General features: G+C 41.4%; 1 protein-coding gene and 1 long non-coding RNA gene across 3 annotated transcripts in view; both read right to left on the bottom strand.

Annotated features, from left to right (window-relative positions):
- LOC132668744 (uncharacterized) overlaps positions 1 to 15,913 on the bottom strand; it is a 324,417-nt gene that overhangs the window by 32,767 nt on the left and 275,737 nt on the right. The gene's annotated exons all lie outside the window — the stretch shown is intronic.
- The window catches only part of MCTP2 (multiple C2 and transmembrane domain containing 2), a 239,439-nt gene that overhangs the window by 3,769 nt on the left and 219,757 nt on the right, over positions 1 to 15,913 (bottom strand). For both annotated transcript variants that reach the window (XM_078448965.2, XM_078448973.2), the window contains 3 exons: positions 15,803 to 15,912; positions 8,228 to 8,337; positions 1,998 to 2,095 (listed from right to left, as the gene is read on the bottom strand). In XM_078448965.2, coding sequence (XP_078305091.2) covers positions 1,998 to 2,095; positions 8,228 to 8,337; positions 15,803 to 15,912 — 318 coding nt within the window. The remainder of the gene's footprint in view (positions 1 to 1,997; positions 2,096 to 8,227; positions 8,338 to 15,802; position 15,913) is intronic.

Genomic DNA, 15,913 nt, shown 5'->3' with positions numbered 1-15,913 from the left:
CAAAATATTAAAAGCAGATTTTTCTAATGAGATGCCTGGGTTTCTACCTGCTCGCGGTGCGGCCAGATAATTCTAGGTTTGCGCGTGCCCGTTTTCAGCCACAAGTACACTTAATAACTGCCTCTTGCGAGTGCTTCCCTTAGTACACGACGCAGCGACTTACTAAGAAAGAGTCATTTCAAACTATCTACAATCTCGGAGGAAAAAAAAATGTCTCTGCAAACTATATACATTTATTTGGCCAGAGAGAAGCCCCCCCACCCCCCAAAAATGTTGAAATTGATACTGGCCACAAAGTTAAATAGATTTCTCTTAAAAAGGAATTTCCTTCGCAATGTAATGGCTAAACCATCTGTGATAAACATGAGTGCTCAGGGTGTCCCCAGTGGCAAACTGTCTATTGTGTTATTAGAAAGCACTCTTGGTGACACATGGGAGGATCTCACTAGCATATTGTAGATCCTCCTCGAATGCTCTTTTGCTGTGTCCCTCTGTAATCATGTCACCTCCCAAATGGATGGCCGCTCTGAGGGGCTGCCGTGTCAACCGTGTAGAGACAATCCTTGCGGTGGGGCGTGCTTGATGGTGATTTCCTTTCTTCAAGAAGGCAGGGACAACCTCATGTTGCGACCCAAGTGACTGCACATTGCGATCCCATTCCTTTGGTGTGTGGGTTTTGATTGGCTGACGGCAGAATGGCTTTATTTGAAGTATTGTATTACAGACCACATGTGCTCACTGTTTTTTAGCATTTGTGCCAAACTCCCCAAGGACATCGTGTCCCATCACATATGTTGAGCTACACTTTGCCGAGAGCAGATACATGAAAAAAGCACCCTTTCCTTAGAGTGTTTTGTGAGGGTCCCCCAGGGGAGCAGGGGTGACATACCCTCCAATCTTCAATGCAAAACAAACAGGGCCGGGTTACTGTTTTATGATCATGTGATGCAAATGTTAACGAGTAACTTCATATTCATAGAGCGCAGTTATTAGCTAATTATATTATAAAATGGAGGTGAAAGAGAAATAGCATCACGGAGTCTGTTTTAATCTCTAGAACTCAGAATGAAGGGGAAAAAAATTCTAGGGCTTTTCACCTCCAAGTCACTGTAATCCGCACAAAGCCACCTGGGAACCGGTGATGCGACTGTGGCCCGGAGACGAAAATCGATACTTGATTTGGATGCTGTCAGATAATAAAGGGCTGTGTCTTTGATCATCACGTTGGTACGTCCTACCACGGTCTCCCCATCTACCTATTCTGTGATCTCGATGCTCCTTTAGAGAAATCATTGCCTACCCTCCTTCCTCTGGATTTATGGCAGCCTGATCTGCAGGGGCCTAGATCAGGTATTCTATGAGACTTTCTGGTATTGTTGCCTCGTTTAATCTCAATGCATCCACAGAAACCACATGCCGCTGGACGAAGTACCTGTGAATAATACTTCCGATCGATCTCCAATTATGTCACACTATCTCTGCCTTTATGTGTGAGAGTGAGTGGGGGCTTTGCCCTCAGCATCCCTCAGTCTTCAGAGGGGAAAAGATAGAAGGGGAGCCTAGGAGGTGATAAGGGCAAGGAAGAATTAAAACAAATAATAATAATCCTCCTGTCCACTACTTCCCCTAAAATGCCTGCCACGTGGCAGAGGGGGAAAATAAGAATCCCCCCAGCTTGGGATCTCCCATTCACTGAGCTCATCTTATCCTCCTGGGGGAGGCAAGCGATCATAAAATGGAAGAACACCATCACACTATACCCACACAGTAGGGGTTCCAGGTCATTCTTAAGTAGCTCTTTTTCCGGGTAATTTTCCGTAATCGTCTCAGGCTCGGGACAAAGGTTTCCTTGCCACCTCCCTGCAAGCCAGGCCGCTTTAAGGATTTTCTGATTCGTTATCTCAATTACCCAAGCACAGCCCTGTGCTCCTCTGACTCTGGGGCTGGCCAGACTTCAGGGTTGGGGTCCCTGCTGGTGGCGGCCGTTCATTACGTACCTTTTGAACATCAGATGGTACCCTGGAGAGGAAGTCTAACAGCTCATTATTGTCGATGGCATAGGGATTTCGAAGCTTCTTAGTAAATTTATTTATGCCTGAAAAATAGAAACACCAGGAGATCTCTTTGTCTGTCTGTGTATCCATGTGTCTGTCTGTCTCTTTAAAAACTCTCCTGACTGGGGGAGAGGGGCATTCACAAGTCAAAATTAGTGTAAAACAATTACTAGACCTCATGTCACGCACACGTTGCTGTCATGTGAAATCATTCACAAATGCCTGGTCTTGAACGAAGGCAGGGTGGGGCGGGGGTGGGGGGTGGGGGTTCTGTCGGACAGGAGCTCTGCCTTCTTGGACTGTGAAAATCCCATTACAATCCCAGCAGCAGGGCGGCAGAAACACACACGAAAACAGTGTAGCTCATCGGCTTTTTTGGACTACGCTGATTAACAGCCTCCTCTGCTAAGAAAACCAATGTCCCAGATGGGAAAAGGCCTTCATTAGCCCAAACAAGTCTCTGCTTGGGGGCTCTGGACCACACGTAGCAGTGGGAGACGGAGGGGCGGGCGTTGCCTTTTTTGTTGTTAAAAAGAAACTGCAGAAATCTCTCTCCCCTACCCCAACTCATTTGCACCGGTTTCTCTCCTCTCCCGGCAGAACAGAACCTGACATGTTGACTGTAACTTTGATGCTACAGGAAACCGTGAAAAGCTATCACTGGAAATTAGCCTGCTCTGGTTGCTAACTGAATTTATGGACCGCAAGGCGGTGCGTGGGTTTGTCTCGTCCATGGAGTCCCTGCTAATTCAGGACGGGGACCGTAGTAATTAGAGGAGGTTCAACGTGGAAGGTGTCTTTGAAGGGTGCACCTCGGGTGCATGGGCATGTCCGGGGGGACGTTCCGCCTGCGGTTTTCTTTCCAGAGGGGTTGTACCTGTCGGCCACCTCTGTTTCCTACTCTGCTCCTCGAAGCTGCTGCTAAGAGCGCATCAGCCACTGTCTTTTCACCAAAGGTCAACTCTTTTCCATGCTGAGTTTTCAAAAGCCCAGAGACCGGGTGGTGGGCTTCAGAAGCCTTGCCACGGAGTGTTTGTTTTTATTAGCAAAGATCAGTGCTTGTTTATTAGCAAAGAGCAGTGCTTGTTAATTACCTGGCCATCCCAATGATGCTGAAAGAATTCTCACCTTCCATGAGCCCTTTTACCTCAAAGCCGGCCCCGACACACAAAAGCTTTGATGTTTCTCTTCATTAAATAGTATTTTGCTTTCCTCTAACGACTGAGCTTCCCGAGTGACATGATAGCTGACACAATGCCAACCTCCCGTCATTTCCTTAGAGGGTCAGATTTACATCTGCTTTGCAAATGGGAGCCAGCCACTGTTCATGAGTAACTGGTGGCCTGGCCGTAGGGCTGGGGAAGGCTTCTTGCGGACGACCCTTTTTCTCTCAAGTCCAAGCTGCACTAGGCCTTTCTTCCCTCTCCCCCCACGGCAAGCTTCGTGTTTCTAGCTGAAATTGCCCCGAGTTCCTTTAAACTGAAATACTCTCGCTGTGTTATTCTAAAGACACTTAATTGTAGCATGGGCTTTTTTGGCAAGAGAAAACAGACAAGGCGAAATGATGAAGGGAGACAAAGACGTATTGAGAAAAGATGTATCTTCTATTGTTAATTATATATAGTGTGCGCATCTGGAGCCTTTACAATGAGCAGCAAGGCAGGGATAATATCGCAGCCGATCAAAACACTGCGTTCCTAGTCACTGAGAAGATTATAAACCTGCACAGTAGCTCAAACGCACCAACAAGGGCAGAAGGAGCCCCATAATGCACTGAGACTGTCTGTTTGAACAACTTAGGATAAAAATTACAAGGCGCTCAGATGGCGTGCTGCAAAAGCACACCTTATTTTGTAAAGCCATCAAATGGCGTCATTACTTACTGCATGAGCCCAAGTGTCAACAGGGGATCAGGTACTCCTGGGTCATCATTAAGGGACGATGAAGCGAGGAGCAAGCGTTATGGAACAGCCATATCTTGGCCCCAGCTCTGGCATCCCCGTGTGGTAGCTGCGTGGTTTCAGGCAAACCACTTAACCTTTCTGTGCCTCAGACTACTTACGTTAAAATCTGAGCAAAAAAAGATCTGCCCTATTATATATATAGTGTCGTAGGTTGATGGCAGGATTACGTTGCACAACGTAAGCTAGAAGATTCTGCACTCTGAAATTCTGTAACAATGAAGGGGGCTACCATCATCACTCCAGACGTCAACAAGCCCCAAACCGAAGGGCGCGGATAGGAGAAGAATCGTTATACTGTTAGGCATGTGATCGCACACGGCCAAATTTGGAAGCTGTACCTTTTTCGGTAGCATGACAGACACGCCTTTCGATTTTTTCACCTGAATACAGAGAGGCAAAGGTCACCTCTGCTGTGAATGTTAATTTTGTAGCACACGAAAACCGTGGGAATCCAAATACTGAGGGATAACGTTTGGCAAAGACACTATCATTTAATGGTCCCGGATCACAAACTGAATAGATCATTAGAGTGTAATGAGATCCCCAGCAAAAAAAAAAAAAAAAAAAAAAAACATAAAATAAAATAAAATAAAATAAAATAAAATAAAATAAAATATAAATAAATAAATAAAAAAGTCTCTTGAAGAAAGCTGGAAAAATTGGATGACTGCTTTGCACATATGGCCACATGTGAATAAGTACCTGAAAGAGAATTATAACACTATTTTTCAGGTACTTTTATGAGTGACTTTGGATGTACCCTGACCTCGATACATCAATAGGAGTGGGTGAGATGGGGCTGAGGGTCCTTGCTTGCACATGTATCCAACGCTAAGTGCTTGCCACCAAAAAGACATTGTGGTATGACAAATGGAGATATAATGTTGAATAAGTCATGGGTCCTTCTTTCAAGAAGCTCAAAATCTAGCTTGGGGAGTTCATCTCCACCTTGGAACAACAGAAGTACCTCAGAGCAGAGCTCCAGTATCTACGATGTAAATAGAAGGGAAGGAATATGAAACACCTTTCCGAGGGGACAGGAAACCCGCTTGGGATCTCACCCTAAGAAAGGCCTTGCCTCCTAGAAATACATCAAATAAGTGATCAGACTTCAGTACATCTGGTTTCCTTAAGACACTTTCATCTATCCCTCTCAAACCGCTTCTCACGTAATCTTCCAAATCTACACTCCCACACGAGAGAGGTGGGTGGTGGGCTCAAAAGAAATGCCATTCATGTAGACCACAGCGATGAAACTTGCACGACTCCTCCACTCGTTAAATATCTGTCAAGTACTTGTTAAAGATCTACTACCTTTATGCAGCTCCACCAGGAACTGTAGGCTAAAGAGGAAAGAAAAGTGTCTTACCCTTCAAAACCTTACAATGGAGTTGGTGAGTCAAGGAACATTGCTTATGGCCATTATGAAATTAGGCTGCTTTCTGAGGCGTATGTTAAGTAATTCTCATACTTCATGATTAGTTCTACAAAAACATCATTTGGTGTGTAGAATATGGGAATAGAGAACATACAGCTAAATAGCTTTGTTCCAAAGGGTTAAAAATATTGGACCAAATGGGGCGCCTGGGTGGCTCAGTCGGTTGAGCGTCCGACTTTAGTTCAGGTCACGATCTCACGGTTCGTGAGTTCAAGCCCTGCGTCAGGCTCTGGGCTGATGGCTCAGAGCCTGGAGCCTGCTTCCGGTTCTGTGTCTCCCTCTCTCTCTGCCCCTCCCCCGTTCATGCTCTGTCTCTCTCTGTCTCAAAAATAAATAAACATTAAAAAAAAAATTAAAAAAAAATTTTGGACCAAAAAAAAAAAAAAACAAAAACAAAAAACAAAAACTCAGGATCTTACCACTTTTAGGACTCACTGAAAATGAATAAATAACTCAGACTAAGCAATAATCTTCTGATCCTTAATAAAGTTGAAAGGAACACTAGAAATTTAAGACATATGAAGTGATCTTCCACATGAGAAAGTCTCTACCAAGGATACAGTCATATAGGAGATGTCTAAAGGAATGTCCTGGGTCCATGTTACCTAATAACTAATTTGTCTTGGAAAAGAAAATAGAATTGTACCGTATATTCCATGACGGCATGGCAGATTTCATTCAATGAGCCAACAGATCGTGTGTTGACGGTCAAAGCCTTTGACTACATCGTACATGGTGAACTCATCAATAAACTATAAGCCCCCACTAGAATGCAAAACGAAAGGACCAGACGCAAAAGACGAAGCTCACAGGGTTACTGTCAGCTCGGGAGAACAAAATAAAGTCCACTCTATTCAATAATTTCATCCATAAGCTAAATTAAAACAACAGCAGTATCTTATTAATTAGATGCCAAACTTTGGTGTTGGAGAGCTGCCAAGATCTTGGAGGATGAGATCAGACGTCAAAGCAATTCTGGATAAACAGAAAGAGGGACTGGAATTCAAAAAACTGACGATCACAGAAGGAGATATAGCATAGTCTTCCTTGTGGGGGGCAAGAGGCGGAAAAGCAAATCAAGCGTGCACTAGAATGATTAGGAAATCATGAGAAACGGGGTTTGATAAGCTGACCATGCATTCAACTCACACTAGCTTAAAAATGAACAGAATATTGGCCAAATAATCCTCGTGATTTTGAATCATGTTTTGGTTAGGGGCAGACAATAGTTTTAAGATCTGCGTTTTAAAGGCGGCCAGTTGAGTGAATCCGGAAACTCATTCTTAATGGAAAACAATTAAGAAAGAGTGAGACTGTTCGGTCTAAATAGATAACACTTAGTACAGAAGGTATGCTGGGAAATACTTTCACAAAATATTCCTTCTTGATCAATGGATCTGAAGAGCTCCACACTCTCTTTCGAAGGGTCCATAGACCCATGTGCTAGCACTGTTGCAAAACACAGAAACAAATAAACAAAAACTAAGTATGCCTAGAAGACTTTCCCCAAGAGTGAAGGTCATCAAGGCTCAAAACCGACCCCTAAAGAGGGAAATGAGAATATCTTTTTCTTTTCTCAGGCTTGGCGATAAAAGAGAGATCCTTCTTCACACGGGATTTTCACTTCCTCGACGAAACAGAGAACCAGTGGATTATGCTCCCTTAAAATCATTCCACCTCTGAAGTTTTATGAGTTATTCTATTTTTTCGAAGGCTTTTCCCAGTTCAGAATGTCTACACTTGGCTTTCCTCGTCGGCAGGACTCTACTCCTGTGGGTTCTCTTTGAAAAGGTCTACATTTAATGGTTTTAGAAAGGTTGTAGCTTTTTATCTGACATTTGCAGCGTCTCGGCTTTTGCTTAAAGATGAATGCATCTCAATGCAGTCACTTGTGTTTGTAAGTTCTCGGAACATCTTAACATCTGAGGATCCCTGGAAGGGGGTGGCTGTGATTGAGAACTCAGCAGTAGTCATAGGAGCCAAGTAACAGAACACTACGACGGGCAGACTCTTACGGAAAAGGGTTGATTGCTTCTCCAACAATTAACCGACTGTAATGCACCCTCCTTCTATCAACCCAGAGCCCACCCAGCAGCAGACACAAATATTCACAAAGCTGCTTGTATTTTGTCCAGCTGCTAGCTTGCGTAGTAAATCAAGTCGTGACATTTATTTCGAGTTTGTGAATTTGTTTCTGCTTTTGTAGAGCAGCTCAACTTCATACAGGCACACCGTTTACCCTGCTAAATAATAGCTTCCTCTTCCATCAGGCACTGGTTAGGGAGTAGCTACCCACCTTCCTCTCTACTGCTTCTGGATTTAAGTATGGGGTTAAGTTATTTTTCCTCCAGGAGAGAGGAAGTGTCAGAAGCAGACCGGCAGCGACCAGATCTGCTTTTACATAATGTAAAGGGCGAGATGCAGGTGGTTGCTCACTGTTTGAATAACTGTTTCCTCAAAGTTAACCGGGCCACGGCAATATATTATTCAAGAGTATTTATGACTGCGAAAGCCCAAAGGGAAATCACATGCACCATCACATTTTTATTGGATTGCAATTATGCAGGAGGCCTGTACATATCTGTGCTGACTGTTCACGCAATTGGCCTTTTCAGGGAGGTCCTGGAAGTTTTTTTTCCCCAAACGCCTTCCTTAATCTCATGTTTAATTGCCAACAAGAGCACACTTAAAGTTTATAGTCCCACTTTACAAATGAGTAACTGATTCTTACCTGAAATCGACTGCTAGGAGAAGGACCATGCCCAACTTACCCCAGATTAAAACGATGTACCGGAGTGGAATAAAATACAAAGTGACGGTGGCCACTGCCAGGATCAGGCAGGCCAGGAAGGAAAGGAATGGGACCGTCCAGTTAAACGTGCTGTAGACAAACCACAAAGATGTCATTTTCTCGCATGCTCTGGCACAGCTGTGCTACGTTCATCTTGCCATTGTTTATTTTTTTAAGGTTTTATTTTATTTTTTAAGACACAGAGAGGGACAGAACATGAGCGGGGGAGGGGCAGAGAGAGAGAGAAAGAGAGAGAGAGGGAGACACAGAATCCGAAGCAGGCTCCAGGCTCTGACCTGTTAGAACAGAGCCCCACGCAGGGCTCAACCCACGAACGGTAAGATCGTGACCTGAGCCGAAGTTGGATGCTTAACCAACTGAGTCACCCAGGCGCCCCTAAAAACCACAGATTTGAATCTAAACATATCAGTAACCACATTAAATTTGAAGGGACTAAAAAAAAAAAATTGAAGGGACTACAAGCTATAATGAAAAGCTAGCGATGGTCAGAAACAAGAAAGATACCTAAAATAGAAATACCTAAAAACAGAAAATAATAGGAAAGGATATATTATGAAGAAACCAATAAGTGGGAGGTGGTGTGGCCATATTAATATAAGATACTAAGGCAAAATTTCATTTATTGTTTAGAGATAAATACATCACTTCCAGCTGATTAATGATCTAATTCACCAGGAAACTATAGCAATTTTAATACATACAACCCAATTAACATAGCTTTGGAACACAGAAAGCAAAAACTGACCAAGCTTCAAGGAGAAATAGACAAATCCACAGTGGAAAGTTTTGACATACATCTCTAAGTAATTGATACAAGCAGCCCAACCGAAAATGAAAATCGGAATATAAAAGATTGAATGTGGGGCGCCTGGGTGACTCAGTCGATGAAGCTGAGGCATCCTGACTTCAGGTCAGGCCATGATCTCACGGCCCGTGAGTTCGAGCCCCGCGTTGGGCTCTGTGCTGACAGCTCAGAGCTTGGAGCTTGCTTGCTTCAGATTCTGTGTCTCCCTCTCTCTCTGCCCCTCCCCTGCTCATGCTCCGTCTCTCTCTGTCTCAAAAATAAATAAAAACATTAAAATATATATATATATTGAATGCAATCAACAAATTTAATCAATGAATATATATCCAGAACAATATCCTAGATAACCTTTTCAAGCACACATGGAAAATTTACAAAAGCAGGCCATTTTCTCAATGAATATTTTCTGACCATAAAGCAATTAAGCTAGAAACCAGGAACAAAAAAAGATAACCAGGAAATCTTCAAATACTTGGAAATTAAGCAATATGCTTCTTGGCCAAAGAAGAAATAAAAACAGGGAGAAAAAAAAAAGTTTTTATTAAATTTGAATGATAATGAAAATATCAACACCAAAATGTCTGGCCTGGAGCTAAAGTTGTGCTTATAGACAATTGTAGAACTTAAAATGCTCTTTAAATGTTAGGAAAATTAGAAAGATGGAAAAAGAGTTAGGAAAAAAATACTGAATTCATCCCAAGGAAAATAAAAGGAAGAAAGGAATAAAAATAAGAGTACTACTAATTAATGAAAAAGAAAGCAGGTTAACAGGTAGGATTAACAAAGGCCAGTGATAGTTCTTTCTAAAGACTAACTTAATTGATAAATCCCCACCAAGAAAGAAGGTTAAACGCAATTAATATCAAGCATAAAAAAGTGGACAAAGCTACAGATCCTACTGACATTCAAGATAGGATTTTATCCAATAAGAGGATTTTATTAACAAATTTATTCCAAAAAGTAGAAAATTTAAACAAAATGGGGAAAACCCAGAAAATGACCACTTATAAAAACAGACGTGAGAAGAAACAGAATGGCCAAACCCATCTATCTATTTTACCAAAATCGAATATTCAGTGAAAACCTGTCCTAAAAGAAAACTCCAGGCCCAGATGCTTCCCCAGCAAATTCTAGCAAATCTTAAAGGAAGCAATGACACCAGTCGTGTGCAAACTCTTCCAGATAATGATAGAATGCTTTCACCTGTTGTAGGAGTCTAGAATAATCTTCTCTCCATAAGGAATTTTCAAGAACAGAAAATTAGAGATCAAATCTCGTTAGTGATGATAGCTGTAATAATCCTATGCAAAGTAATAGTAAATAAAATAGAGCAAAATACAAAAGGAGAGATTATATAGCATGATGAAGTTGGGTTTATTCCATACAGTGGAACACTGGCTTAACATTTGAAAGTCAATCACAATAATAGACCACATTAACAAAAATAAAGGAGGAAAAAAAAAACATCATCTTAGTGAATGCAGAAGAAAAGTTTGATAAAACTCAACTTACATTCATGATAAAAACTCCTAGTAAATTAAGAATAAAAGGAACTTCCCCAATTTGATACATCTTTACAAAACCCTATAGCAAACATCATCCTTAGAATGAAATGTTGAAAGATTTTTTTCTCTGATATCACATAGGAGAAGAGTGTTCAGCCATGCCAATTCTGTTCTACCATAAGGTAAGAAAACATAGAAAAATGTAGAAGGATTGGAAAATAAGGAATAAACAATTATTCCTAAAAAATATGTTTCTGCAATAGAAAATTAAGGATAATAATCTTCAGATAAAAATTAAGATAACTAGGTTTACCAAAATTTAGAAATACCATGAAACAAATCAAGGACTTAGGAATATATCTCACAAAAATGCGTCACACTTCTATACATACAACTCTAAAATAATTCTGGAAGAAATTCAAGATGGCCTGAATAGACAGAAGACTACATTAGAAAACTTAAAAGTTTATCAAGATGTCAATTATTTCCCAATTAATGCAATCCTTATCAAAATCTCAATAGTTGTCTGTGTGTGTACAAAAGAGTCGTGTGTCACTGGGTGCTAGAAATGAAGACGTGTATCAGACACTGTCACAAACACACTGTCAGATTTGCTCTCCCAACAGCAAAGTCAGTTAACTCTTGCGTCTTCCTCTGAGCAACTCACAATGTTAGCGGAGAGCATTTTAATGTTTTCAAAAAAGGGGACATTCACTGTTTACATTTTTTTTTTAATTTAAGACACAGAAAAAGAAAGTCAAGGCAGTTTTTCAAAAATAATATTCATAACAGTCCATGTTTTTAAGCTAGTAATGCATCTGTCTACTGGTCTGAGCTCTTTTCATGTACTAATTCCTTTAATTCTTACAAAAAAATGTTATGAAGCAGGAATAATTATTACTCCCATTCTATAAATGAGGACTGAGTCATAAAAGTTAAATAATTGGCCCCAGATCACGTACCTTCCACACAAGTGGCAGAATTGGGATCTGAATTCAGAAAGTCAGCTCAAGAGCCCTCTCACTGCCCTCTACAGTAGGCACTTTAGAACAAGTAAAAAGGTGTATTTTGCTCATTTAATTGATTCAATACTCCTGTTCATACTGAGGACTTAACTCAAAGACATTATACTGTAATACCTCTAACACTCAAGAACTTACTAGACCTTCCCTTTGTTATCATGGAATATCTTATGCTAGTTTCCAAGAACACCCAAGGTGGATAAACCCTGATAAATCTAAGCTTTCCATCTCAAAATCAAACACTGGGTGAAACATTTTCACAGACTTCTCTAGTTTTCCTGACTTGAGAGCTCCCTAAATTCCTAAGAAAGCAATCCCTGACTCGGGAAGTCATGAGACAAATGAGCCACACCCTTCAGTTAGTGGAAAAAAAAAATCAGTGACTCTTTGTTCATTCGATCATTCAGGCTTACTAATATGTCCTAAGAATATCATTTTCCCAGTTCCAAAGCACTAAACAAAAATGACTGACTACATCTGGTAAGGGGGGATCCAGCCCCATCCTGTACTTCTTCCCCCAGTTGGGTGTCCCAATAGTTGACCTTTATGCCCATGGAACCATTATTTCTCTCATTTCCCAGGCTAGGACAAATGAATTCTTCTGACTTTACTACGCATGGAAACAGGATCGACTGGTCATATAATTCTATAGATTACTCTTTTGTAATGTACCCCACACGATGCTTTCATTCACGAGGCATGGTTCTCATCCTCCCTTGTGAACTTTTTCCTCACACCTAGCCTCTGGCCCTCTCCTTGGTCTTTCTGACTTCATTCTTTGTTCCTTTCAGCACATCACTCTCAGAGTAAACACCGGCTGAATCAGACTATCACTCCCCATGCCCTCACTTTGATTCAAGCTGCCCTTAACCTCCTTCCTCATCTTCACTGCTTAGTATTTCTCGACGCCATTTTCTAACAGAAGTTCTACTTCCTATGGATGTGCCTTCCAAACCTGACTCTGGACCATTTGCAGGGATGGCTTCCCTGTCCTACGTGTTTCTCATGGTCTCCTCTGTGGAGATTTCCCTGCCTGTGCGAAGATACAAGTGTTAAAGCCAACACTCCATCATGACAGGACAAATAAAATACAGCACTCTTCTGACCCATCCAGCCTGCTGTCTGAGATAATCTAGATGCTACATGTTCAGTGACTGTGTTAGCCTGTTACATGCTAACGTTTGAAACAAGTACAATATTAGGGAAGATAATTAGAGAAAGTAGAGAAGAGTTAGAAAAAGAAAATATGAATGGGGTCTTCCCAGTCAGGTATGGGGAAGCCTTGCTCTAAGAGTTTTATGTGAGCTTATTTATTTACTAGTTGCCAGAAGTTGGGTAAAAGTTTTCTTGGTCCTTAAACACTGAATTACAATGGAATATTCCAGCAGAGTTACACAGGCCGTCCCACTTGCATGCCCAGTAGGACCTTTAAGGTCACAGTAGTAATGAATGGCCAAAGAATTAATAGGAGTAGAGCCTCATGAGCCTTCCTTCCTGTGCTGCAGCTGGGCAGAACAGTACTCTGTTCATGGCTGAAAATACATCTCAGACATGGCCACCACAGCTGTGCTGGGCACAGCTGCCCCTCAGACACACTGCAGAGATGGGGGCCTGTCTAAATCGCCCTGCCTTCTTCTCTCATCAGATACATTTCCTTGACCATTATCAGCTGCACAACAGCCACATTTGTCTGTTAGAGACCTTTGAGCATGGAGACAATTTTACCAAACGACACGGTCTTCCTTCCTCGGTCTTGCCCCCACTCCACATCCTCTTATCCTCCTTGCTTCCAGAATGTTCCTCACTCAATTTTTTTTTCCCACCCACTCAAGGCCCTGTACGATCTGCCTCACCTCCACGCACCGCCACCACCATCTGCTGTCACACAGACATACTAAGCCCCCACACACTCCCTGTATCTAGTACAGTCTTGGGCTTTGAACCTTCGCACAAAGTCTCCCACTTACTGACTTCTTGATTCTTCCACTCTTTCCTCAACTATCTCTTTCCATTATCAGACATGCTGATAAGGTATTGTTTGTTCAGAACTACCCTCTGTCGGTCTTTCTCTCTCCTACATCCCTTTCTGGGCTGGTCAGATCTCTCCTAACAGCCTGCCTTACTGCTACGTCACATCAGTGCAACTGAATTCTAATTGTCTTATTACTATTCTCCCTCATTGGGAAATAGCTCCTTAGAGGAAAATGACATTCTAGGGTAGTAGTGAGGCGGGCGGGTTAACATCTAAGCTTCTTCAGGGCACCTGGGTGGCTCAGTCAGTTGAGCGTCTGACTTCAGCTCAGGTCATGATCTCACGGTTCGTGAGTTCGAGCCCTCGGTCGGGCCCTGTGCTGACAGCTCAGAGCCTGGAGCCTGCTTCGGATTCTGTATCTCCCTCTCTTTCTGCCCCTCCCCTGCTCGCCGCCACCTCCCCACTCCCAAAGTAAATAAATATCAAAAAAAAAATTTTTTTTTTTTTTTTTTAATTTAAGCTTCTTCACTTACTAGTTCTGTGACCTTGGGCTACAGAGTTAATCACTCTCTGATTCCATTTCCTCATCTGTAAAATGGGTAGATTAACAATCCTTAATCCATAGGCTTTCTGGAATCCTGTAATCTGATTCCTCTCAGTAACTTCTTAAATAAATTAGTATGTGTGAAGAGTTTACAACAGTGTCTGGCCAGCACATGACGTGAGCTGATGTTGCTATTATCATGGTTTTATGGAATATTTCTCATTCTTAGACCAGGTCAGTGCCTGAAACTTAGAGCTGAGAGTTAATAAGTGAATGAAGGGAGAACTATTATGCCCTCCTCATCATTTGACTATTTTCTATTGTCACGTTTCTGTTAAACAACTTTGAGGGTAATTTAAGAAACCTTTGGTCAATTTATATAAAATCAAGAGGAAAAAAGCAGGTAGGCACAGACATATATAAGAAAAAATCTTCCTGCTCTTTAATTTTTCTTCTAAGACATTGATAATGGGAATAGCAACATGTAAATTCAGCAAAACTTACCAAATTTGTTTAAAGATGATTTATAACCTATTTTATAAACAACACGAACACGTCTTACTGTGCCAATAGTAAATGGCCACACAAGAGCGACTGAATTGGATAAGGAACTGAGAAAGATCAGTATCCGTAGAGAGTTCCATATTAACTATTTATATTTCCTGCTGCTAATTATAACTTACTGATTTCCTTGCATCTTGGTATGTAAAACTTTCCCTTGGCTTTTAGCACTAATTTTAATCTCTTCTTTACCCATGAAATTTCTAAAGTATTATCTTCATTGCTTACAGAAGCTAGAATGGCCAACAAAATAAGAAAAAAGTATTAATCTTCAGAAAGAACAACACAGTTGACATAATTCTGGATTTAAAAGAGGAAATACGTTTATAATTTAAAAGCCAAGAAAATTAAAAATTGCTCTGTTCATTGGTCCCAAATGAAGACCAGGTTATACAGAGTTCATAATGCTCAAAACAAAACAAACAAGAATCACAGAAAGAGTCTTTCTCAACTGAGACTCTATTGGATATTTAGTCCTTGTGCCCTAAGGTAGGAAGTGACAGCTACGGGTTGGATATCAGTCAACTCTGGCCTGCCACCTGCTTTTGTAAATAAAGTTTTGTTAGAACACATTTCATACCCATTCACTTAGGTATCAATGATGCCTGATTTCATACTTAGCAGAATTGAGTAGTTACGGTCCACCAAGATGAAAATATTTACTCATTGCCCCTTATAAAGAAAGTCTGTTAGCTATGTACAATCCTTTGATATGTTGAGAAAAAATGACTCAAGGCATTCACTGTGGTCTATGTTTTCGCTGAAAAAGGTAACTTTAGAGCATATTTCCTTCCTTTTTAATTTCTGATTAGGATACTCTTCTTTAAAAAAAAATCTTTAATTTATCACCCAAACCAAGATATTTTGAGAGGGAGATAATCATGGCAGGGCAATTGGTGTGAATTGGCCATATCGTCACCCCAGTTCTGAGGCACTGCCCAGCTGTAAGGCGGACAAGCCCAAAGAACAAACCAACAAACATAAATAGGACTTGCCCCAAACACTGTTACCTTTTGGTTTTTGTTTTTTGCATTTATTGATCCCCCCCCCCGCCCCACCCCCTTACCCCCACCGTCCTTATGGATGGCAGCTCCATTTCAAACACAGCACGAACGTAGAACTTACTTTTTAATTCTTTCTCCAAAAGAAGCTATTTCCTCCAAGATGTTTTGAACAGTTGAAACAATATCCTGTACCATATAGATTCTTTCAATTAACCCCTTTTTCTCGGATTCC

This window comes from Panthera onca, chromosome B3, assembly GCF_046562875.1.
Source record: "Panthera onca isolate mPanOnc1 chromosome B3, mPanOnc1 haplotype 2, whole genome shotgun sequence".
Lineage (NCBI taxonomy): Eukaryota > Metazoa > Chordata > Mammalia > Carnivora > Felidae > Panthera > Panthera onca.
This window is presented reverse-complemented; position numbering and strand designations above follow the sequence as displayed.